Genomic DNA, 26933 nt, shown 5'->3' with positions numbered 1-26933 from the left:
ACATTTGTCATAAATATTTTTAAAAATACAGTTGTTTAAAAGATAACAGGCCAGATTTAAAACCACATCCTAGGGTGATTCCTTCTACTTGTTCTACGGTGGCACAGGTATCTTGATAGAAGTTCTGGTCCTGTGGTCCTCTTTGGATGGTGCGCTCGCCTGCCTGCCTGCCTGCCTGCCACCACTGAGCTACACTGCCAGCTCTTTATTTTGAAGTAGGGTCTTGATAGGTTGCTGATGCTGTCCTCAAACATACTATCCTCCTGCCTCAGCCTCCAGAAAATAGGATTACAGGCCTGTACCACCACACTTTGCTTGATAGGGCATCTTTCAAGACATCTACACAAAGGAAGAGGGAGCATCGTTTCCTGATAATGATATGATACCCAGCCACTGTAGTATTTTACTGACTGACAAAGAATTGAATGACATGCTGGTAAAAGGTTTTGGAGTCAAATCTATTGACATGGCCAGTTATTAGCTATAGGTCCATCAGAAGATACTTACGATGTCATTTAAGTATCTTTAAAGTTTCTTAAAACTTTAAAGTTTAAGTATCTTTTAAGTAACTTAAAAGTTTCATTTTCCCTATTTCTAAAAGTATGATAGTAATAGCCTGTCTCATAGCATTGTTAAATTAAATGAGTTAGTATATGTAAAGAGCTTAGTGTACAGTATCTTGTATATAGTATGTATTTAATAAGTAGCAATTGGTATTATTACACTATAAGCCCATTACATTGGGGATTTTGTTTTACTACAGCAGGTACCCAGTAAATATTTGTGTGTATCTGTGTGTGGGATATTTGGGATGGAACCTAGGAGCATTCTACCTCTGGGCTATACTCCCATCCCTATTTTATTTTTTATTTTGAAACAGGGTCTTAGTTGTGGAGGGCCTCACTAAGTTGCTGAGGCTGGCCTCAAACCTATAATTCTCCAGTCAGCCTCTCATGTACTGGGATTATAGGCATGTGTCATCATGCCCAACAATCCCAGTAAATATTTTTTGAATGACATGTAATAATAATCAACTTTTCCCTCTTTTCCAGAGGAGCTCCTTTTTTTTTTTTTATCTTTTTTTTTTTTTTTTTTTTGGTCATGCCAGGGTCATTCTACCTCTGAGCTACACTTCTCAGCCCTGTTTTATTTTGAACCTGTGATCTTCCTGTCTTAGCCTCCCAAGTACTGGGATTACAGCATGCCCCTCCATATGTAGCCAGAGGAGTTTCATAAATACTGAAGAATCTCAGTATTTAAGACATTTATTTCAGACATTTATTCCTTAAAAAAAATGTAGCAGGTTCTCTTGTCTCAATACTCACAATATATTGCTTACTTGTACAAAATCCTATCTGGCACTAGACTGTTAAATTTGAATGTGACAGGAATTCCAGGATTTTACCTTAAAAAACCATGCAGTGGAGACTGACAGTAAGTATAGTGCTTACCTGTCATGCCTGCAGCTCTGGGTTCCATTCCCAGTCCCCAAAATAAATAAACAAATAAATAACTAAATAAATAAAGCCTGAAAGAGTAAGAAGTGTGAGCCTGAATTAAATAATGGAATTGGCCGGGAGTGGTGGCACACACTTGTTAATACCAGCATTCGGGAGGCTGAGGAGGATAGTCGTTTGCGGCCAGCCGTAGCTACTTAGTGAGGCCCTTTGCAACTCAGTGAGGCCCTGTTGCAAAATAAAGAATTAAAAAATAGGGCTGGGCATGTACCTCAGAGGTATGTATAATGGTCCTGGGTTCACCCCTAGTACTGCAAAAAAAAAAAAAAAAAAAAGAATTGTAGGATTGTAGGTGAGATTAAGTAGATGGGTTTCAGAGATAACAAAGTAGTTGAATCTGCAGATATTGGTGAGCAGTTTGGTGGGGGGATGAGAACCTCAGGTTGGTGTAGGGTAGTGGGATGAAGGGTCAAGAAAGTGTCCTGGGTTTCTGGTGAGGGCAAAAGTGAGTAGTAAATATATTGGAAAGAGTGAAGTTGTTTGGGGGAAGTTATATATTCAGTTTAAGACTTTTGGTGTAAGGTGCCTATGGAATATCTATGTAGGGATGTCTAATAGGATGTTGTATGTGTTTTGGCTTAAGAACTCATGAGAGATGTGGGTTGAAGACATGTATTTTAGAATGATTCCATCTCTACCATATCCCCTCTGGCTTCTACCTAACAGTCCCTCTACTTTAGGGCTTCCAGCCTGCTGGTCTCACCTTTTCAGTGTCCTTCACCCTCTGGACGTCGTCGTGGTCTTTCACTGTAGTGGATTCCCTTGCTTGCGCCTCAGCTCTCTCTTGCTTCATCTTATTCACGTGACAAACTACAGTCTTGGGTCCTTCCAGCTCCCCACGCCTGCACACACATACCCTTGCACACCACCATTGTCTCACAAAAGCATCTGTGGGTCTCAGGTGGCCTTTCCTGTTCCCAGGCCAGTGTTCATGAGGGAGAAATCAACTGCATCAAATTCTATGAACCATTCAAAAGTTAACTTAAGGCTGTGGTTCATAGAATTCTACACAGCTAATTTCTCCCTCATGTTTTATTTTTTTTAATTTTTAAAATTAAAAAAAATTTAAGCAGAGGGGGAAGTACTAAGTACTGGGAATTTAACCCAGGGCACTCTACCTCTGAGCTACACCCCCAGCTCATTTTTTTTTTTTTTTTTTTTTTGCGGTTCTGGGGGGTGGAACCCAGGGACATTCTACTTCTGAGCTACCAGCCCCAGCCCTATTTTTTTTTTTATTCTTTTATTTGAAACAGGGTCTCACTGAATTGCGGAAGGCCTCACAAAGTAGATGAGGTTATCCGCAAAACCACCATCCTCCTGTCTCAGCCTCCCAAATGCTGGGATTACAAGTGTGCACCACCACGCCCGGCTACTCATTCTTTATTTTATTCTATTCTATTTTATTTTTGGTGGTACTGGGGTTCCTGGAAACCCTTCTACCTCCGGGCTACACTCCCAGACCTATCTATTTTTATATTCTTTATTTGGAAACAGGGTCTCTTAAGCCAGTGAGGCTGGCTTCAAACCTGCGTGATCCTCCTGTCCCCGCCTCCCAAGCATGAGGATTACAAGCGTGTGCCACCATGCCCAGCTCTCTTTCTTTCTTTCTTTCTTTCTTCTTTCTTTTGGTGGTACTGGGGTTCCTGGAAGCCCTTCTACCTCTGGGCTATACTCCCAGAGCTATTTTATACTTTTTTTTTATTTTTGGAAACAGGGTCTCTTAAGTCAGCGTGGCTGGCTTTGAACCTGCACGATCCTCCTGTCTCCGCCTCCCAAGCGCAGGGATTACAAGCGTGCGCCACCATGCCCGGCTCATTCTTTATTTTAAAAGCAGAGTCTCATTAAGTTTTGGAGGCTGGCCTTGAACCTGCAACTCTCTTGTCTCAGCCACCCAAGTACTGGGATTACAAGTGTGGACCACCGTTCCAGCTTCCTTTGTGTTGATAGATGTTCTCCTGGTTTCTAGGACTACGCTCTTGGTTTCTCCTACTTTTGCTGGGCAGTTCAGTCTTCTTGGCTGATTTGGCTTTGCTCCCTGACTTCCCATTTTGTAGGGCACCGGGGTTCTGTCCTGGTCCTCTTCCTTGGTGATTCCATCCTGTTGTAGTAGGGCTTTATAGGACATATGCTGGTGCCTCCTGATTTACATATATCCTAGACCCCTCTCCTGAATTTGAGACGTCATTGAATTTGAGATCCATCTGCTTTCTTTATGTTTCCACGTGGATGTCTAACACCTCAGTCTCAACAACACTAAAGCTCATCTCCTGATCTGCTTCCCCTCCCCAAACCTGCTCTACCCCAACCTTTTCCATCTCAATTGATGCCAACTCCATCTCGTTAGTTGCTCAGACAGAGCACCTCTGATACAACCTTGACTTTTCCCTCTCATGCGCCCCATATGGAGTTAGCTGGGAAACCTGTTAGCTTGTCTATTTCAGAAGATACCCAAAGTTTACCTCTCACCGTTGCCACTGATATTCCTAGTCCAGGTCAAACACTTCCTGTCTGGCATAATTGCAGTAGCTTCCTTGATGGGATCCTGCAGGCCATATTTAGCAGAGCAGCCAGGGAGAGCTTTTTAAAATAAAAATTAGTTTTGCCATTCCTCTGCTAAAAACCCTTCAGTGGCTCTTCCATCCCACTGAGAGCAGAAACCCCCGCACAGTTCGGCCCCTTCACTTCTCTGTCTTGTTCACCTCTCCCTTGCCAGCTCCACTCTGCCACACTTGTGTTCTAGACACGCCATGCTTGGATGCACCAGCCTTAGGGAACATGTGTGGGTCTTTCCTTTGCCTGGTTGCTCTCCTCCCGCTGTCTGCATGGCTGACTCCCTCTCCTCCTTCATGCTTTATTCACATGTTACTTTTTTAATGAAGCCTGCCTGACCACCTTAATTAGAATTGCACTCCTCCCTTTCAGGCCAGTACACTACAGTGCCCTGACAGTTTCCCTGCACGCGTGCTCGTGTGCACGTGTACACACACACACACACACACACACCTTTTGACACAATCATTTAGCTTGCTTACTTGTGTCTATTGACCCCCTTCCTCCCACTAGCAGGTAAGCAGGACAGGGATCTTTACCTCTTTGTTCACAGTTGTGTCCCTCCTGTTCTCTGTAGTAGTGCCTGACACCTAGCAAGCAGGTACTCAATGAATGTGGTAAATAGAGGCGTGAATGAGTCAGCTCACAGGCCAGGGAGTGAATGAGATGAGATTACTATGGAGGAGGGTATGCAGGAGAAAGAAGTAGATGTCTGTGGACGGAACCCCTGGATCTGCCTCTAATAGTAGGAGAAGAAATAATAACTTAGACCTTAATACTCTAGACATTTGGAGAGTATGACTGTAAAAGTCAGTTGCAGAAAGTAATATCTGGAGATTACTTGAATGATGTATGGCCTAATGATTCTTTTTGATACTCTGATTTTAATATTTGCACTAAGCTAACCTGTCTGAGAGCTTCATATCTAGGACATTAGAACAGCTCTCTGTGGAACTGTTTTGATTTTACTGAGCTTTAACTTTTGGCCATTAGCCTACCATGAAGGGCATTATTTTTTAAAATAATGTCTTATGAGACTTCATTATATTATTGAATTTAGTGCAGAAGATGACATTCTCTATGTTAGAAGGCGCCTCTTTAAATGAGGACCAATGAGAGGAAATTCCCTCGAGTTTAATAACAGCAGCAACTGTGCTTATTTGAAGTGACTTGTTTGACACAAAAGGTAATCTCCATAAAATAAAATCGATGATCTCCCTCCCTTCCTTCCTCTTTTCTCCTCTCTTTCTCCCTCAATTTTAGAACATTTTCATCACCGGAAGAAGTCCCAGTCCTTCTAGCAATTACTCCTAGATCTTCCTATTAACCTCAGCCCTAGGCAGCCACTACTCTGTTTTCTGGATTACTTATTTTGGACATGTGGTATAAATGCAATCATTTAATATGTGATCTGGTATGTCTAGTTTCTTTCACTTAGCTTAGTGTGTGTGTGCGTATTGTTTTACTGGGCGGCACTGAACCCAGGAGTGCTCTACCTCCAAGCTGCATGCCTAGCATTATTGTTGTTGTTGTTATTATTATTATTATTATTATTATTATTATTATTATTATTATTATTATTATTATTAATAGGGTCACTAGGTTGCTGAGAGTCTTGCTAAATTATTGAGACCGGTTTTGAATGTGTGATCCTCCTGTCTCAGCCTCCCAAGTACTACTAGGATTATAAGCACGAGCCACCATGTCCGGCTTGGCGTACTGTTTTTAAGGCATATCCATTATTTGTGTGTGTGTGTGTGCACTGTATTCCTTCTTATGGCTGAATAATATGTGAAGAATATCACATTTTTATATTCACTCATCTGTTGAACATTTGGATTGTTTACACATTTTGGCTATGAGAATTAATGCTGCTAATCAGTTGTTTGCACGTTTTTGTGTGGACATATGTTTTAGTTTCACTTGGGTAAGTGCCTAGGAGTAGAATTGTGGGGCTTCATATAGTAACTCTGTGTTTAACTTTTTGAGGAATGCCAGATTGTTTTCCAAAGTAGCTGCATCATTGTACATTCCCAAGTATCCTCACTAATATTTGTAATTCTGTGACTTTCTTATTCAGGCTGTGCTGTGGGTGTAAATTGATATTTTATTGTGGGTTGGATTTGTGTTTCCCCACGATAATGATGTTGAACATCTTTTCTTGTGCTTATTAGCCATTTGTTTATCTTCTTTGTAGAAATTCTACTTTGCTAGTTTTTTAGTTAGTGGAAGTTTTTTTTATTGTTAGTTCTTTATATGTTCTGGGGACAAGTTCCTCATCAGATATAGAATTTGAAAAAAAATCCCCTATTTTGTGGGTTTATCTTTTCACTTCCTTCACAGTGTCCTTAAGCACAAAAGACCTTAGTTTTAATTTAGTTCAGTTTACTTTGATCCTAATTATTATAGCTTTTACTTTTTGTGTAATATCTAAGAAATGATTGCCCAATCTAAAATTATGAAAATTTACCCCATCCTCCCTCCCTCCTATGCTTGAACCCGAGGGCATTCTACCGCCGAGCTGTAGCCCCAGTGGTTTTGGTTTTTTTTTATTCTACAGCTGAGCTGTAGCCCCAGATGTTTTTTTTTATATTCTTTATTTTGAAACAGAGTTTTGCTAAATGCTCAGTGTCTTGCTAAATTGGTGAGGCTAGCCTTATGCCTGCAATCCTCATATGTCAGCCTCCCAGTGTTTGGGATTATAGGCATGTGCCACCATGCCCGGCTCCTGTGTTTTCTTCTAAGAGTTATAGCAGCTCTTACATTTAGATCTATAACCCATTTTGAGTCAGTTTTTGCTGAGTTGTGAGGAGGCAAGCTGTGTTCTTTTGCCTGTAGGTATCCAGTTGTCCCAGCATCACTTGTTGAAAAACCATTCTTTCCTTGTTGAGGTGTCTTAGCACCCTTGTAAAAAATCAGTTGATCATCGATAACTGTGCTTATCTCTGTGCTCTCAATTCTCCTATATGAGCTATGTATCTATCTCACTTCTCTTGTTCATCTGGGAAGCTCGGAGCCTGGTGTGAACGTCCTAGCAGGTGTTGGGAGCCCCAGGGACCAGGCCGGTAAATTTGTCACCTGGTGCTCCCTGCTTCTCTTTGCTCAGGTGTTTCTTCTTTTTTTCCCTGTTGTTCTCTTTGCTTTATGTGACTGCCTCAAATCCTTTTGTAATGAGGTCTGTGACATTAATAAATGTACAGCCCTTACACGCCACATATTTTGTTAATAATCAGTTCCAACTGAAGTTTGGCTAATTTATACATTTCACCTCTGTCATCTTAAGGATATGCATTTTCTGTTAAATATCTTAAATGTTTCTCCCTCACTATCATCATCAGCCAATGATACTGCCTCTATTTACTTTTAATTGAAATTCAGATATTTCTAAGATTAGCATCTACTTTACTGCTTTTCTGTTTGCCATTGGTAACTTATTTTCATCTCCTGCATTTTAAATTCTTGTGTGCTTTGTACAATGAAAAGTGTCTAGAGTCTAATATGGTACAATGTTCATAGAACTACAGTGTTTATACCTGCTTATTCAATATTTCAGCTATCTTAGCCTATAGAATGACTAAGTAGAAAAGTACACCTTAATAAGATGTTGACCATACCTAATTTATAATTGTAAAAAATTGGAAACAGGTTTAGATGTATTATAGCCATTGGATGAAATATTGTGATTCCATTTTAAAGCCATGGTGTTTGACTTCAAAATTAATGTAATTAACATAGGTGAAAGAAACACTGTGTAAAATAGGCATGTCAAAAAGACTGTAGGAAGCTGGGCATGGTGGTGCATGCTTGTAATCCCAGCATTCGGGAAGCTGAGATGGGAAGATCGTGTTTCGCAGACAGCCTCACCTACTTCATGAGGCCTTTTGCAACTCAGTGAGACCCTGTTTCAAAATAAAGAATAAAAAATAGGGCTGGGGGTGTAGTGTAGCTCAGAGGTAGAACGCCTCTGGGTTCCATCCCCAGTACCTCAAAAAAAAAAAAAAAAACTGTAGGAAAATACATGTGGCTTTTTTCCTATTCCTATTTAAATTTGATTATTCTTTTGTGTCTTTTAATTTAGCAGCCTGCTCATACAAAAGTGTGTAATTCTCTCCCATAGGAACTCCCCCCTTTTTTTTCCCTTTTCAGATGCGAATCTGGTTATACTGGACAGCACTGTGAGAAGACAGACTTTAGTATTCTCTATGTAGTGCCAAGTAGGCAGAAGCTCACTCATGTTCTTATCGCAGCCATTATTGGAGCCGTGCAGATTGCCATTATAGTAGCAATTGTCATGTGCATAACAAGGTAGGTAATGATGTAAGAAATGTCAACTTGCAACCTGGGCAGGCGTGGGTTGCCTCAGTAGTACTGCTTAGCCTGCACAAGGCCATGGGCTTGATGTCCAGCACCCAAACAATACCCTGTCTCAAAAAAGAAACCCCAAGCCGGGCGTGGTGGCGCACGCTTGTAATCCCCGCGCTTGGGAGGCTGAGACAGGAGGATTGCGCAGGTTCAAAGCCAGGCTCAGCTACTTAGTGAGGCTCTCAGCAACTTAGTGAGACCCTGTTTCCAAATAAAATATAAAAAAGGTCTGGGAGTATAGCCCGGAGGTAGAAAGCCTCTGGGTTCCACCCACCGTACCATCAAAAAAAAAAAAAAAAAAAAAAAGAAAGAAAGAAACCCCAAAATATAAAAACAAAAGATTGGTAGTTGTTAAATTGGAGAAACACCTCGAACTTTAATGATAGGGGCTTTACATCCACCAACCCATTAGGGAGACACAGTCTAACTCCTCCCTGTCTTGCTTCTGTAGCATATGTGTAAGAACTCATTCCCAGGGCTACAGGCATTATCTAGGTTACAGGCAGAGAGAATATGAGAACAGTCAGTGAAATGATGGACTTTAAGGATTTTTTTTTTGGGGGGGGTGGTCCTGGGGGTGGAACCCAGGGGTTTTTCTACCTCCGGGCTATACTCGTAGACCTATTTTATATTTTATTTGGAAACAGGATCTAACTAAATTGCTGAGAGCCTCACTAAATAGCTGAGGCTGGCTTTGAACCTGTGTGATCCTCCTATCTTAGCCTCCCAAATGCTGGGGTTACAAGCGTGCGCCACCACGCCTGGCGACTTTATGGATTTTAATCGAACCCTGCATTCAGTGTTAATAATGTTACCAACATTATCAGAGTTTCTAGAATGGTCTTTACATACACAGAAGAGCCATGAGAAATGTTCTAAACTCTGCAGAACTGCAATGTGTTTTATGCCCTTCAAATATACTTTATCCACTGTAAATATAGGAAAGGAGGAAGTCAGAAATTAAAGAGTATTTTCCTTATTATATCTTTTTTTGTGTGTGTGTGGTACTGGGGGCGGAACCCAGAGGCTTTCTACCTCTGGGCTATACTCCCAGCCCTATTTTATATTTTATTTTGAAACAGGGTCTCACTAAGTTGCTGAAAGCCTCACTAAGTAGCTGAGGCTGGCTTCAAACCTGTGCGATCCTCCTGCCTCAGCCTCCCAAGCGCGGGGATTACAAGCGTGCGCCACCGCACCCGGCTTATCATTGTTTTAATATTACTTCATATTCTAGATTATAGTGATAAGTACTAGGCTTTAACATGTATGCTTCTACTATTCTGTACCTCATAATGATAAATGATTACAGTGCACCAATAAATTAAAGTATTATATATCAAATAAAATAATTTAAAAATAAAGGACTTAGCCGGGCGTGGTGGTGCACGCTTGTAATCCCCGCGCTTGGGAGGAGGAGACAGGAGGATCGTGCAGGTTCAAAGCTAGCCATGCTGGCTTAAGAGACCCTGTTTCCAAATAAAATAGGTTTCCAATATAAAATAGGTCTGGGAGTGTAGCCCGGAGGTAGAAGGGCTTCCAGGAACCCCAGTACCACAAAAAATAAATAAATAAAAATATAATGATAAAGGACTTATTTGGATCACAGTTGGCATACTATGGGTCTTTTCCAAACTGCATGGAAATAGCATGTCAGACTAAGCCGGACCCGAGTAAAGTCAGCAAATGCCCTTGTGCTTCCCAGTCTCTTGCTTGTCTCTTCCTTCCTCCTTTAAAGTTTGGTTCAGATGTTCCATAAACATTTTTTCTTTTTACTTTTCTGCATTTTTCTGGACAGAGAATTGGAGCATATCAAATAAAGATTCTGGCAGGCCATATTGGATTTATGGCCCTTTGGTAGTCTCAACCACCTGAAGCTAAAATGTTAAATCTAGAAACGATGAAAAAAAAATGCTCCCTAGCAGAAAATTTTCAAAAATTCAGGCGCTAAAGACAGTGCACTTTATTCCAGAGAACAGATGATCTGCTCTTTGGCAAGACTACTGAATATAAAATTGGGCAGTAGATCAAAGTAGGGACAGAAAGACTTAACAAATAATGACAACAGGAAGAAAAGACAGGAAAAAATTAAAAAAAAAATTTAACAGCAGGGCTGGCTGTGGCCATTTAATAAAGGCTCAGAGGTTATCCAGTGTGCCTGTGATCACCCAGTAACTGGTAAGTGAAGGGCTTGGGTTGGGATTCATTGCTGTCTGATTGCCCAATCACTCCTCTTTCTACCAGACTGTCAAGAGGATGGTCCACATTGAGTCATGTTGGGAAATGGGTTTGCCAAGAATGACCATTGCATGGGAGCAGGCGTCAAACTTTGTAGCTTTAGGGTTCTTGAACAGGGGAGGGACTTGGTATAAATTGTTTTTCCAAAGCATTAATTGAAGGGTCATGTGCAAAATTTTTTGGAATAGGGAACATTTTTGAGGGGAGAGAACTATTAGGACATTATTAAAGCAGGAATAGAGAAATAAGCGATTTGGGAGGTAAAAGAAAAACTATAGGTAATAGGAAGAGAAGATTTTCTGAGGCCAGACAATATTAACATCTTAGAGGACCAAAAGATGTTGAGAACATCGAGAAACAGCTGTGATTTCAATCCCTTTCTCTAGAGAAGTGAGGATATTAAAAGCCCTAGGTTGAGAAGTGCCTTCCTCAATCTCCAAGAGCTAGGTAAGCCCCTTTAGGACCTTAATCCAGCCTTTCCCTCACTCAGTGCTTCACTCTCGGCGTGCTACAATCCCCAACTACTAAAATAACCACATGGTAGGTATTTGTTAAGTTGGTCCCCACAAATTCATACTCCAGGTCCATTTGCTGACTCCACGGCCACTTGGACAACACAGTTTTCACTTCCTGCTCTTTCTGCAACTGAAGGTCTTCTCATTGGCTTTTATGTGCTATCCCACTGCCCACCAGAATGCCTTGCAGTCTATATTATAATTATGTACTTGACTTATCTCTATTGAATTTTTAAGGAGTGCCTCTCCCACACAGTCTGTTATGAGGCAGCTGTTCACATACCCCATGGTGGCATTTGGCTTGTGAGGAATCTTCCTTTAAAAGGATGTTCTTACTGACCCACTTATCAAGACTGCATGAGTCACATTTTTTTCTTTTATGCTTGGAATCTTTTTTTTTTTTTAATGTTTTTAGACTCATAGAGTGTCAGATTGGCAGGAACCTTGAACATCATCCTAAATAAATTCCATTATTTTATAAAGAAAAAAAGCACGGCCCCAGGAAATTGGAGCTTTCCTAAGTCATGGCAAGTTAATGATGGTTAAAAAGGGTTGCTTGACCTCTCCTCCAGTTTCCTCATTTACCAAATGGAGATGATTCTAGCTCTGTCTATCTCAGTGTATTTTTATGAGGATTAGTGAGATGAAATATTTTGAAAACCTTACACAAAATGGAAGCATTATCATCTAGGCTTTTAAGTGAAGGCAAAGCCAGCACTCTTTGGAATTGAATAGAGATGTGGAATACAGGACTTTCCATTAGATTATAAATTCCTTTATACTCAGAGATTATAGAGGTTAGTTCAGCTCCTAATTTAATAGTTTACATAGAGGAAAATTGAGATTGCATAGCTTGTTATTAGCAGAAATTACCAGAATTCATCCCAGCCCCTCTACTGTGCTTCATGTAACACACACCTTGTGTACACCAAGACCTAAATTTCAATCTGGCAGGCAGGTGCATGAGCTATTCCAATGCTCTGAGGTTCATTTAACCATCGAGAAACAATTACAGTAAACTGAGAGCAGAATCAGCCGTGCGTGGTGCCGCACACTTGTAATTCCAGTATCGGGAGGCTGAGACAGGAGGATCGTGGTTTGCAGACAGCCTCAGCTACTTAGTGAGGCCCTTTGCAAATCAATGAGACCCTGTTTCAAAATAAAGAATAAAAATAGGGCTGAGGGTGTAGCTCAGAGGTAGAATGGGTTCCATCCTCAGAACTGATGGGGAAAAAAAAAACTGAATCAAAGACTAGCCCTCATCCTCAGAGTGCCAGCTCCAGCAGGGGCAGACAGCTCTTTGGAGTCATTATGTGGAATCAGTAGGCATTCCTGTGCATTCATATATGAGGTTAGTAAGCACATTTCCTATTTCTGCCTTCCTCTAAGATTTTGTTGTCATTTTTGAAGATGTCATAACGGTCAGGGAAAGTACACAGGTCGACGTTCTTTTTGCCATTATTGATTACAAGTGATCAGTCCCTATTCTGGGGAGTTTCCAGGCCAGAGGAAGGATGAGCTTTCTTCTCTGAGATGCAAATGCAGTAACATAGGCCCCAGGGATGAGTTTGTGTGTGGTCCTCCCAACACCCGCTCTGTAGGGAAGGTGGCAGCCTGGTGTTGCACTTGTCCTAACCCCGCCTTGCACCAAGCCACTTCTTGTTTTCTCCTCATGTGATTGCGTGCAGTATGGCTTTGTGTGAAATGTATAGTACTGGGGAAACATTTGAAATATTCTTAACAAAATGATAGAAATGATCTTTTTCTTTTTTTTTTTCTTCTTTGATACAACAGAAAATGCCCCAAAAACAATAGAGGTCGTCGACAGAAGCAAAACCTAGGTCATTTTACTTCGGATACATCATCCAGGATGGTTTAAACTCATGACTTTTACATGTAGACTGGCCGTGTGATGTATACTTATGTCTTTTTTTAAAGAATGGAAATATTTATTTCAGAGGCCTTATTTTTGGACATTTTTAGTGTAATACTTGTTGGCCCGTATTTAGACGATTCAACTACAACAGTTTTGAACTATTTAGTAGTCTTTGTTTTACGTTTTTAAATACAGAAATTGGTTTCACGAATTTGTACCACATGGTAATTCTGAGACTTGTTCTTTACCCATGGAATGTAATATTTTTGCAAAGATGGACCCACTTCACAAATGGTTATAAAGTCATACTTACATCTTCCACAATGACCACAACAAATGACCAAGCATGAACTAAAGGTAAAGATGTTTACAGATTACTTTTCTTACAAAGAAGAAAAAAATCTAGAAGACACTGTGTTTAAATAGATATTTAAATGTTTTGGAGATTTAGTACCTGATTTTTTAGACACTGCCTACAGCATGACCTATAAAGCTGTTTGTGTTAGATGTAAAATATTTATAAGATGTATGGACTGGAATTTGGTTATTTCTCTCTTTTAAAAAAATAATTGTAATAATTTGGCAAAGTACCTGGAAGCGATTATTCAAAAGATCACTGAAAAGTAGATTTAGATATTATCACAATAGGCGTCTAACACACAGAAGGAAAAGAGCCTACACTGTCAGTGAAACTACTTTAATACACATTCATTTTTAAACAATATTTCTTTTAACATAAACAACTTGTATTAGTGTTTGTAAATACAATGCAAAAAATGATTGTTTAATGATTGGTGCTCTTAAAGTGAGCTTAAAACATGACCTGAGACCTCGATCCAAATTTGTCCTGTAGTAATAGCTATATTAATAGATGTTGGTGTTTAAAGGTCTTAAGTGTGAGTAGAATGTATCGAGCTGTTTAATGTGTAGTTTAGATACTCAAAAATATGCATGTAGAATTTAAAGAATATGGTCAAAATTAAATATTAATTTTAATATTTGGTTTGGAAAAGCATGTTATAATATAATGGTTTCACTATATGGCCTCTGTTTTGGTGTGTTTATTTCTTCATCTTCTTTGATACTGATGTATCAGTACATATAATAGGTGCAGCAAAACCAATAGGAAAATCAGATTTCCGTTCAAAATTCCCCTTTGCTTTTACAAGCACTGCTTGGAATTATCTGAAGACAAAAGCTACACCTAGTATTTGGAGGTTGCCTTTTTGTTACTTGGCTTGTAGGCTAAATACTAGTAACGTGATGGCTTTAGTGAACTTTTTAAAGAAAGCTTTTCTCTTCTACCCACACAGTCTTATTTGAGCCCCTTAGTCAGTCAGTAAGCATGTTTGGAACAGTCCCTGCTGCTCTGCAAGGGCTCATGTTGCAGAGCAATCACGTATGGGTATTTGTAGTTATAAATATTTGACCATTCTCCAGGGGTGGGGTTTCCAGCCCTTTAAGCAACTCTGTTGCATGTTATCAAACGGACTCTTCGCTCCCAGTGTCAGTATTCATTGCAGCAGGACATCTTTCACTGAGAAATAAGTAAAATGGAACATAACGGGTCTGCTTCAAACACTGATAAACCCCACCAGAATCGCCTGTCAAGCGTTACTGAAGATGAAGACCAAGATGCTGCTCTTACCATCGTGACTGTGCTGGACAGAGTAGCCACCATCGTGGACAGTGTGCAGGCGAGCCAGAAGAGAATAGAAGAGAGACACCGGGGGATGGAAAACGCCATAAAATCTGTTCAGATTGACCTGTTGAAGCTTTCACAGTCACATAGCAATACAGGCTACGTCGTTAACAAGCTGTTTGAGAAAACCCGAAAAGTCAGTGCTCACATTAAAGATATAAAGGCCCGGGTGGAGAAGCAACAAGCTCACGTAACAAAAGTTGAAACCAAGCAAGAGGAAATAATGAAGAAAAACAAATTTCGTGTGGTAATATTCCAGGTAAGCTTGCTCTTGTGGTTAGCTCGATTTCTTTAATCTCTTGCAGCCTGTAATCGTCAACAAGTCGTATTGGAGGTTTCTAGTGTCGCATCTTAGCTTGTCTGTATTACTGCAGTGGAGTTCTGTATCAGCAGACCCCAGGATAAAACTGTTTCTGTGTTAACTAATGTACGATATCTATCATATGTCAGTATTTTGCTCTCTCAGCCATTTCGTGTAATATGAACTGTGGTTTATAACTTAGGCTATTTCTTCCCTTTGAAACTTAATATTGCTAAATCTTTTTTAGTATATCAGCCATATTAGCATGATGCCCTCTCATAGACTTGGAGAATGTTACAACTAGAAGAGCCCTGAGAAATCTTTCAAACACCTCTTTGTTGCATAAAAGAAACTGGGTGGGGTGCTTGCCTAGCATGTATAAGGCCCTGTGTTCTATCAGCAGCACTGCAAAAAAAAAAAAAAAAAGAAAAAAAGAAAAAAAGAAAAAGGAAAAGGGGCGATTGGTTACCCCCACAGTAATAGTTTTATTCTTAATTGTGGAGGGTGTGGAAAGCCCAACCAGTAAAATATAAACTTTTTAGAGTATAATTTATCTCTTGGAATTTTACATGTAAGTCATGTTAATAATAAGAAAAGCCATTTCTTAGTGAACAAGTATTTTTATTTTTAAATTGTTGTAGTACGGATATGGAGGTCACATAAATATTTGATTGCAAAGTCTTTTAACTTAGCTGGTTTAATAGTTTTTGTGGAGAATTGTATATGGAGCTAAGTTATTATAACTCTGTGCTCAACACTAATTTTGACACAGAAAGATATCCATGGCAAAGTCATAACATACAACAACATATCTTACAATATGTTTTAAAAATGCATAACAACCAGAATGAAAAGTTTAACTCTTCCCATCAATTAAAAGCAATAGGAAAGGCATTATCTGGCAGTTAAAAAATGAAATAAATAAGGACAGAACTTATCTTTTGCCTTCTTAAACACTGGCCTTTTCTAAACATTTTAAGGGTTGGAGAAACACTTTCATATTCTCTTTGTAGGAGTACTAACTGGTACATTTCTGGAGAGCAGTCTTGGTGTAGTGTATATTCCCAACTTTAAAAAATTCACAAACCTTCTTCCCCCTCATATTTCATGTCAAAGAATTTTGTTCTAAGCATAACATCAGGAATGTGTGTAGGGTGTTCATTGGTGCACTTAGATAATGTATTTCACAAAGTGTTTTTCCCTGTGCTCATTCACATAGGGAAGAAGCTTCTGAAGAATAAGAACAAAATGAAATAGGGCTAGAGTTGGCTAATGTTGGCAAATATGTGTCAACTACTGGGATATGGCCCATAATTCCCCACAGCATTATTGACTCATTCGTCAGTTCTCCATAGCCCTTTGTTGACTGATAAACTGGGAGAGTAGAGTGGTATTTAGGATCTGTTTTTCAAAACTTGTAGGTTATTTAGGGAAAAGAATAGGGAGAAAAGAGAAAATTTACTTACCTCCAAAGTAGGCAGAGTGGACGAAGCCATTAGAAGTCCTTTACCATTTCCCTTTCTGGGCCTAGAGGCCCTCCCCAGGCTTAAAATTTTCACCTTGTTTCAGAGGCAGCTTTAGTGTTAGTGTAGGCAGGAGATCTCGATTTTTGGTATTGAAGAATGTAGTGTCGGTTCACCTTCCATTCATTTTCCAAGGACATTAACCTATATGGTTTTATCATCCTCTACTTGTATGTGGTCCACCAGGAAACATACTTGGCACTGAGCACTTGTGTGCAAAGCAGTGGAGCCAGGTGCCTGCCAAGACTTAGATGCTATGGATAGCAAAGAAGTTTTTGAAAAGTTCTGACTGTCCATTGATGTAATTCTTTTTTTTTTTCTTTTAAATCTAATTTGTTTCTCGATTTACCTGTTTATTCTCTATAACTTACCATTTTTCTTTTCTTTTTAACTGGAGCCTCTATACTTACTTAAAGGAACTGAGAAATACTAGTTTAAGGCAAATCTCTTTTAAGGTACAATGTCATGAAGAGTCTGTGAAATGACGACGGGCGTGGTGGCGCACGCTTGTAATCCCCGTGCTTGGGAGGCGGAGACAGGAGGATCGCGCAGGTTTGAAGCCAGCTGCGCTGGCTTAAGAGACCCTGTTTCCAAATTTTAAAAAGTATAAAAAATAGGTCTGGGAGTGTAGCCTGGAGGTAGAAGGGCTTCCAGGAACCTCAGTACCACCAAAAAAAAAAAAAAATCTGTGAAATGGAGTTCTTCATGAGTTTGTCAAAAAGCAGTTGCTCTCTTTCATAAGGTTATAGAGTAAAGATAAAGGCACATACATAACACTGGACACAAAACTTGGATTCCTAAATTCATTAAATGTTAGAACACTATACCATATTCATGTGGTTTTTCATAGCACTTAAAACTGGTCATAATCAATTCTCGTAGTTAATGTGTTATATGGGGATTGCCCCTCCTACTAAAATTTTCTTGAAACTGAGCTATTGAGCTATAATATACTTTTATTTCTCTTTTTCCCCCCTCTGGGGAGATGAGAGTGTAACTCAGTGGTGGAGTACTTGCCTAGTAGCCTCTGGGTTCATTCTTCTGCTTTGAAAAAAAAAATCTCTGGGTTTACCTTTTGGCTTTAATCTTGGTTGGTATCATATCTCCTAGAGTTGTATGTGGCTAAACTTTTACTGAATCCTACATATTGGCATTTGAAACATTATTTGGTATTTCTTACACAATTATGGTATGAACACATAAGTGAGGAGTTATATCATATTTTTTGATAATTTTAGTTGCTAACCACAAGCCTGAGATTTCTAAATGAGCTATTTGGGCATTTTCTAATGATAAGTTCCAGGCTTGTATGTGTCTAAAAGTACCCTAGTTATATTGATATTTAATCAAGTTTAATTTACTCTATCCCATAGTAGTCATTACAAAAATTGTTATTTTTATAAGCAAATATAATTGTATTTGGAGATCAACTATAATTACCCATACAATCTTCTTTATTATTACAGCATATTACCATTCACTCCTGGTATTGCCAAATTACCAGGAGTTATAACAAATAGATCTCCATAGCAAATACCTTTCCTGACTCTGCTTTCACTTTGTTTAAAAGCTTGATTTTGCACTATTTGTTGTGCAGCTAAGGAGCAGCGTATGTGATTTCTGAGTTAAGCTGTATCTGATATCTTCACAGCAAGTTTGTGAGGGTTTTCCTACTAGGCAGTAATTACTCTTTGGCTCCTTCCGTTTCTAATTATACCCTTTCAGGCCAAAGCAACCCACACTGTGTTGCTGAAGCTGCTCTCTGCAGCAGGTGTCAGGAAGGGAGAGGAATAATTTCCCTGCCTCTCACTGATTCATCAGAGAGCTATGAGACACCCACCTCTACCTTTTTTTAAGCTCCTAGACACTCTAATCCTGTAGCCAAAGAATTTAAATTTAAATAAGTATCCAAAGAAATTAGATTTGAGGAATTCCTTTTTTGTCACTCAGGCTAAATTTTAGAATATGTTGTAAATGTGTTTCTGGTGTATTTCTTTTTTAAATACTTTCATTGGTGCATCATAATGTAACTCATAGTGAGAGTGACATGCACACAGCACTTGGTGGGCTTCTCCCCGGCTCCCTCCCCACCCATCCTCTTCCCCACACAGGGTATTGAGATTGGCATTGGTATGTATGTATGTATGTATGTATGTATGTATGTATGTATGTAATGTCAATGGAAGTGATGTCTTCATTGATCCTTCCTCTCCCTCACCTTTTCCCCTAGACCACCTTCTTGGCTCCACTGGGGTTTCTCCTCCATCATCTGGAGTCCCTCCCTCTGGTCTCTCGATTACTCCCTAACTTCTGCATGTAAGAGAAACCATAAGACCTTTCACTTTCTGTGACTGACCAATCTCACTTAAAATAATATTCTCCAGGTCCATCCATTTTGCTGCAAAGTATATTTATTATATCACTTTTTGATTGAATAGAATTAATCTGGATTTCAAGTAGGAACACAGTTTCTTTTAGAAGCTTTAACTCATGGTTCAGTTAAAAATGTCCTTTTCTTTTTAAGTTTTGCCTACTTTAGTTTTTCCATAAGGTTTTGTCTAAGTATTGAGCTAGGTTCTTTTATACCTGAGGTGTGGTTTGGCACTCAGGTGTCAATGTTGTGTTTTCCAATTCAGTTCTCAACCTTATTCTTTTGACACATTTTTTATAGTTGGTCCTTCCTTCCTTCCTTCCTTCCTTCCTTCCTTCCTTCCCTCCTTCCTTCCTTTCCTTCTTTCTTTCCTTCTTTCCTTCTTTCTTTCCTTCTTTTGTTGTTTTTATTTTTTATTGGTGGTGCTGGGGATTGAACCCAGGGGCATTCTACCTCTGAGCTACATCCCTAGCCCCGTTTTTTATTCTTTATTTTGAAACAGAGTCTTGCTAAGTTGTGGAGGGCCTCACTAAGTAGTTGAAGCTGTTAAGAACCAGCGATCCTCCTTTCTCAGCCTCCCAAGTACTAGGACTATAAGTAGTCACCACCAAGCCAGACTTGGTCTCCCCATTTAACTTGTGGGGAGGGGTTGTTGGGGATTGAACCCAGGACCTCCTGCATGCCAGGCAAGCACTCTACCATGGAGCTATACCCAGACCTTTTGTTTTCTCTTTTTTCTTCTTCTAGAGGCTTTTGGTGGAACTGTACTCCCAACCCTAGTTTAAATAGGGTCTTGCTAAGTAAGTCCCTGAGGCTGGTCTTAAACCTATGATGCTCCTGTCTCAGCCTCCCAAGTACTGGGATTGCGGGTGTGTGCCACGCCTGGTTATCCCTCTATCTCTTCTTGAAACTGCTTTTCCCTCAGCCTCTATGGGTGTTACTTTCTCCTGGATTTTCTCCGTTTCCTCTTCCTGCCTCACTAGCTGATGTTTCTTCTTTTAAAAATTCTTCCTCATCATCCCTCCCCCACTTTTATTTTTGGTGATAACTTTGATCTATATCCCCAAGCATTTTTTAATTTTTTGTTTTGAAACAGGGTCTTGCTAGGTTGCTGAGAGTCTCACTACATTGCTAAGGCTGTCCTTGAACCTGAGGCCCTTCTGTCTTAGCCTCCCAAGTACTGGGATTACAGCCATGTACCACCCCACCCACCACTCCTTCCCTCAAATCTATAGGTCCCAAAGTGCATGATATAACACCAAATTCCAAAAAAATTTCTAAAACAAAACTTTTTAAATAATTCATCTGGCAGGAAGACTTAGCTTGACCTGAGCTCATTCATTGGTAAAACCTGATCTCAAGTAGCTTGAGTTGGTGTATCGTCTTTATCCCACTTTAGTATGAATATTCATATTTCTATTGCGGAAATGTTTCTTCTTCAAATCTCAATACATTATACTACTTTCTCCAGACCTAAAGTATTCTGAATTTCGACATACAAAGTTTTGAATAAAACTCAGTGTACACCCATTCACTCCATCTCTTGGTGATTTCTTGTGGTCTGATGACTTTTTAATTTCATCTCCACATTGATGACTCCTAAATGGGTATCTCTACCACAGATCTCTCTTCTGAATTCCAGACTCGGTCCTCAGCTGCCAAGTTAGCATCTCTGCTTGTGCGTCTGGGGGCATTTCAGAGACAGCTTGGAGGTCTCCTCCTTCCCTCTGGTTCTTCATCCTGCTCTTGGCCCCATCTCAGTTAATGACAGATTTCCTGTTGCTGAGGCATGTACTCGAGGACCAGCCCCAACACCCATGAATACGCGACATTCAAGGGAATAGCAAATCCTATTGGCTTGTACCTCCAAAGCAGATCTGGACCTAGACTATGTCTGCCCCTCTGCTCTGACTCAGTGCTGCCTGGCGCTTCTCCCTGCATCTTATCCTGCCTCAGAGCTTCTTTTTAACAGAGTGATCCTTTTACAGCATAGGTCAAATCACTATTCCCAAAGCCTTGAGAAATCTCCCTGGCTTACTTGGGATAGGAGTCACTAGCCTTGATGGACACGGACCTTGGCGACCCGGCTTTCCTGCTGTCTCTTGCCGCCTCACCTCCTCTTTCTACACCTTGGTCACTGCTCCAGCCGCACTGCCCTGCCCTCCTTGCTGAATCTCCATTCTCCCTGCTTCAGCTTCAGGTCTAGGCTCAGATGTCGCCTGATTAGTGAGGCCTTTCTGACCACTGTATTTTTTTTTCTTTTCATGGGAGTGGTGATTAAACACAACAGGGCTCTAGTCACTGAACTATATCCCTAACCTTTTTTTTTAACTTTTTATTAATTTAATTTAATTTTATTTGTGATACTGGGTATCGAAACCAGAGGCATTTTACCTCCGAGCTACACTCCCAGCCCATTTTTTATTCTTTACTTTTTGAAACAGGGTCTCACTAAGTTGCAGAGGGCCTCACTTAAGTAGCTGAGGCTGGCCACGAATCTGCGATCCTCTTGTCTCAGCCTCCCAAGTACTGGGATTGCAAGCATATACCTCACACTTGACTTTATATTTTGTTTTGAGACAGTGCTCAGCTCAGTTGCTGAGGCTGTCCTCAACTTGTGATCCTCCTGCCTTAGCCTCTGGAGTAGCTAGATAATTACAGGTGTGTGCCACTCTGCTCAGCCATGACCATTGTATTTCAAGTGGCACCCTTCCCTGTCACTTAACACCATCTTACCTGCTTAATTTTCATCTTCATACTTATTGCCACCCAACATACTATTTGAGTAATTTTTTAGTTTCTCTCCAAGAATATAAGCTCTTTCTCTTCTTTTCTTCAGAGGTGCCTCAGTTCTTAGAATATTGTGCTGGGTGCTTAGTCAATTTATAAAGGCACACGCTTTTTATTTGATTCAGTAACGATTTATTGAGCATACCTACTATGTACAAGGCACTCATAAATACTAGGTCTAGACCATAAGTGAGACACATTATCTCTGCTTTTGGGAACCTATCATTTTTGAAGGCCCAGGAATACATATATCAGTGAGTAGAATTCTACTGCCATTCATATTGTGATAAATGTCAAAAAGAGTGGTAGGTACATGTTCTTTTGGTGTAAACTGGAGATAATATTGGTTACTGAAAAAGTTGGGACATTTGAATTATTGTTTTTTCTACTTCCTCTCTCCCTCCTCCTCCTCCTCCTCCTCACTGGGGATGGAACACATGGAAATTCCACCTCTGAGCTACAGCTACAGCCTTATTTATTTATTTATTTATTTATTTATTTATTTATTTATTGCAGTACTGGGGATGGAACCCAGGGGCATTCTACCTCCGAGCTACATCACCAGCCCTATTTTTTATTCTTTATTTTGAAACACGGTCTCGCCGAGTCGCAGAGGGCCTCACTAAGTAGCCGAAGCTGTCCACGAACCACGATCCTCCTGTCTCAGCCTCGCAAATGCTGGGATTACAAGTGTGCGCCACCACCGGCTTGACTTACATATTTCTTACACTTGTATTTTTCTAGTACACAGGGCTTGGCGACCAGTTGACCGTGGTATGAGAGGGAGAGGAAACTTTGGGAATGATGATTAAGAGGGTTCCATCTTGTTGGTGCTGACAGGTACAGAGAAAGTAGTACAAGTAGCAACAGTGGTGGATGGGTCCTGGCTTTTGGACTTGCTAAGCTTGAGCTGCCTGTGTTATATCCAGGTGGAGAAGTTTGTTCGTCATTTAGACTCATCTTCAGGCAAAAAGCAAAGGTATAATGTCATGGGAAAAGGGTCATGGAGAGAGAACCTCCCAGAAATGACAACTTTACAGAGCAGAAGATCAACAGCCCACAGAGGAGGCTCTCAGGGTGCAGCTGGCAGGTAAAAGAGATGTTCACTCCTGCAAAGGAAGCACTAACATGCTTTGCTTTTCTTTCCTTCAGGAGGAGATTCGGTGTCCAACACATCTGTCTATTGTCAAAGACAGAAGCCTAACTGAGAACCAGGAGGAGGAGGAAGTCTTTGATCCTCCAATAGATCTCTCTTCAGATGAAGAATATTACATTGAAGAAAGCAGATCTGCCAGGTTTAGAAAGTCAGGCAAGGAGCGCATTGATAACATCAAAAAGGCGTTTTCCAAAGAAAACATGCAGAAGACACGGCAGAATTTTGACAAGAAAGTGAACAGAATTAGAACTAGAATAGTGACACCGGAGAGGAGAGAGAGGTTACGGCAGTCAGGCGAGAGGCTGAGGCAGTCGGGAGAGAGGCTGAAACAGTCAGGGGAAAGATTCAAGAAATCCATCTCTAACGCTGCTCCCTCAAAGGAAGCCTTTAAGATGCGTAGCCTGAGGAAATCTAAGGACCTCACGGCCCAGGGTCAGGAAGGGGACAGAGAGATGGGTGTGGACATCATCACGGGGAGTCCATCTCTGTGCCCCATCCCTGAACTCCACACTGACGAGTCCAGTGAAACAGAGCAGGAGGCCGCCAGTGTCCCCCGAGAAGGTGGGGAGATGCCAACGCCTGAGCCTTTAAAGGTTACTTTTAAACCTCAAGTGAGAGTTGAGGATGATGAATCTCTCTTGTTAGATTTGAAGCAGTCCTCATAAAGAGGAATGAAGTATAAATCTCTTTAGTTAGTCATGCATTTCTAGCTTGGATAGTATAGCCATTTATATTTATTTATGTGCCATGTAGGAAAACAAATGGGATGACTGTTTCATTTCTTTATTTTTAAATCTTGAAGATACATGAATATTGTATACTTTTTCTTGTGACTTCCTTCCTTCCCTTTTTATTTCCCCAGAGCATATATGATTCTAGCAGCTTTTTCTTTTATGTTACTCCTTGTCATGGCAGCTGTGGCTATTTAAGTTCCTTTCTTTTGGACTGGGTATAGAGGCATAAGCTTGTAATCTCAGTACTTGGGAGTCTGAAACAGGAGGATCGCAGGTTTGAGGCCAGCCTCAACGATTTAGCAAGAACCCCAGGAACTTACTGAGAACCTGTTTTGGAATTTAAAAAGTTTCTCTCTCTTCTTCTCCTCTTCTTCTTCTTCTTCTTCTTCTTCTTCTTCTTCTTCTTCTTCTTCTTCCTCCTCCCCCTCCTCCTCCTCCTCCTCCTCCTCCTCCTCCTCCTCCTCCTCCTCCTCCTCCTCCTCCTCCTCCTCCTCTTCTTCTTCTTCTTCTTCTTCTTCTTCTTCTTCTTCTTCTTCTTCTTCTTCTTCTTCTTCTTCTTCTTCTTCTTCTTCCTCTCTCTCTCTCTCTGGTGTTACTGGGGTTCCTGGAAGCCCTTCTACCTCCGGGCTACACTCCCAGACCTATTTTATGCTTTAAAAAAAAAATTTGGAAACAGGGTCTCTTAAGCCAGCATGGCTGGCTTTGAACCTGCGTGATCCTCCTGTCTCCTCCTCCCAAGGGCGGGGATTACAAGCGTGCGCCACCACGCCCGGCTAAGTTTCTTTCTCTTGACCACCAGGAAAATAGTTGCCTGGCTCAAGCCAGTTGGGCAGAATTGTGTTAATCATTTACAAGTAAATTCCAAATTTTGGACTAGATTAATGTTGTGGCCAATTTCAAATGGGAATAACTGATGTGTAAATTATATCATCCAGATGTTCAAATCAACGGATTTTTTAGTAAATCCGCATTTGCACCCCCTTTGAAGCTTTGCAGAGGAACCTTGAGGTTCTAGACCCGAGCTTTGGTTTCAGCACCATAGCTTCATTGAGAGTGAGACGCTTCAGCAAGTTACCTGTATATCCTCCTTGATGGAAATGGGGAGGGAGTGCCTGCCCTGTCCATCTCAGAGGCTCTTCAGAAGACTGGGAATGTCACATACTCTGGGGGAACAAGAAGTATATCTGGAGAAACACAGACCACACTCATCTCTCAAAGACAGAATGAAAATACTCAACACTTTTTGAAGAAGCCCTGAGCAGTAGGCACTGAAGGTCTAGACTGGACAGAAACTCAAGGTGGATATCAGAAGACACTTCACAGAATCAGAAGTGAAAAACAAATATTTGGAATGAGTCTTAAAATGTTCTCTGGAAAATCCTTTTCTCCTTTTTGACTAGGTCTGGTGTGGACTCTAGGAGCCCCCTCCCCTTAGTCCTGGGGACCCAGTCCTGGGCGCTCACGTGTGCTAGCCAAGTGCTCTGCCGCTGAACCACATCCTCAGCCCACACAGCAGCTTTTGTTTGAGCAGCATGAAGCATAAGACTGTTTTCAAGTGTCCTTTTTATAGTCTGCTCTGATGCAGTGGGTTGGGAAATGATTTCTAATATTTCTGTTTTCTAGAGTGAACCCTTCAGAGCCCAGCTGTCTAAAACAGTGTTCGCAGGTGTTCATCACAGTTGCTGGGGGGAAAAGCAGATTCCACTTAGCTATTAGCTTAAGATGTATGCCATCCGGATATAGGTGTTCTTACTAAAGAAAGAAATGGTCATCATGTTTTTGCACTTCTAGTGTATTTGAATCTGCTTTTTTTTTTCATAAGAGAGAAACAATTGTTGAATTTGAAGTTTGACAATAATAAACTATGCCATATTTGCTTTCAGATCAAATTCAGAGGATCATGTAGCAGTTAAAAATAATAAATATATACATATAGTCTCAGGCACAAACAAATCAGCCTTAAAGTATTTGACTCAGTTACCCAGATGTTTCAGTTTGGGAGTTTGATTCAGCATCATTTCCTCTTCACTTTGAATATAGAAAAGCATAACTTGTTTATTTCATTATCTTTTCATATTGAAAACTAATGTGTGTACAACATTAGATAAAACTTATAAAGCATAAATCTAAAAACATTTTTATTATAGCTTAGGAGTTTGGATGCCTTAGTCATTTATTTTCTTAAGGGCCATAATAAATCTGAATTCAGAAAGACATTGCAAGGTTTGATGTCAGTGTTCTAGTTATAAATATTTTCACTGATGCCAACAACATGCAGCCAGAGAATGACATAGTGACCCTTTTTACAATAGATACATTTCTGGCTTAGGAAACACCTAAGGAAGTTACACATTTTTTTCTAACACTATGAAGAGTAAGTATAAGTTGGGCTAAAATATTGTTCTGTAAATAGTACTGTCTAGAATTTTGCTTAATGACCATTATGTAAGCAAACTTGACATTTTAGAGGACATTTCCGTATAGGTATATTTGAATTTAGAGCATTTCAGACAATACAGAACAGATGACTTACTCACCTGTGTTTTAGAAATTATACATATCAGACTTAAAATAATTCATTCAAGTAAGGCCATTAGAAAGGCTTATACCCCTTTCTTGATGTGAGGCAGAGCAGTAAAACATCTCTACATACCAGGGGCAAGGAGCTCGCTCTGAAGCACTCTGGCACAGCAGATAGAGTGGAGAAAGAAATTAAATTCTGTTTCCTGTGTGCTCTAATACAGGTATTTTCCTTGTGAGTGGATAGTGGCCCAATTCTGCCTTAGAGAAACAGGACAAATTTTGAACAATAAATGTATAAAGTTCAGCTTGTCGAGAATGTGATTGTGTGTATTGAACTCCCATGAGCTCTTCCATAAATGAAAAATATGAAATAAAAATGCAAATCATTGTGACATCATTTCTTGTCCATGCACCTAAAAAACTTTGGTTTAGAACAGGGCCTGAAGTTCATTGTGATTCTTGCCAGCTAAGAAGTGTGGAGCCTGCTAGGTAAAATACTCCTTAGAACTGTGGTTAATTCTGTTGCATGAAATCACTGGCTTTTTTTTCCTTGTTCTTCTGAGACACATTTTCTCTAGCTTTTTTATTGAACCCTGCTGAGAAAATGTACGTATTGTAATCCCCAAATATGGATAATGACTGTTATGTTTTACCCTCCATTCTTTTTGAATTTGCGGCGTACCAGTACCTGGTGTCTAGAGCATGAACAGTGAGGAAGCTTCCTGCTGACTTTGTTATTCTGTGACCACCCCTGAGTCTCATGTCAGATTTATAGCTG

At 40.3% G+C, this 26933-nt stretch overlaps 2 protein-coding genes across 2 annotated transcripts in view; both read left to right on the top strand.

Annotated features, from left to right (window-relative positions):
* Positions 1-13058, top strand: part of LOC308272145 (tomoregulin-1) — a gene marked incomplete at both ends in the record, with an annotated part of 102844 nt that extends 89786 nt beyond the window's left edge. Inside the window, 2 exons of the mRNA XM_080708920.1 lie at positions 8214-8372; positions 12974-13058. Coding sequence (XP_080565046.1) covers positions 8214-8372; positions 12974-13058 — 244 coding nt within the window. The remainder of the gene's footprint in view (positions 1-8213; positions 8373-12973) is intronic.
* Positions 13059-14608: 1550 nt separating this feature from the next.
* Positions 14609-23563, top strand: CAVIN4 (caveolae associated protein 4; the record flags this gene model as incomplete). The annotated part of the gene is made up of 2 exons (XM_080709371.1): positions 14609-15016; positions 22895-23563. 2 exons carry the CDS (start codon positions 14609-14611, stop codon positions 23561-23563), a joined length of 1077 nt encoding a protein of 358 aa, XP_080565497.1.
* Positions 23564-26933: the final 3370 nt, after the last annotated feature.

This window comes from Muscardinus avellanarius, assembly GCF_963383645.1.
Source record: "Muscardinus avellanarius genome assembly, chromosome: 13".
NCBI classification, from domain to species: domain Eukaryota; kingdom Metazoa; phylum Chordata; class Mammalia; order Rodentia; family Gliridae; genus Muscardinus; species Muscardinus avellanarius.
Note: the sequence above shows the minus strand (reverse complement) of the source record. Positions and strands in the feature narration are given on the sequence as shown.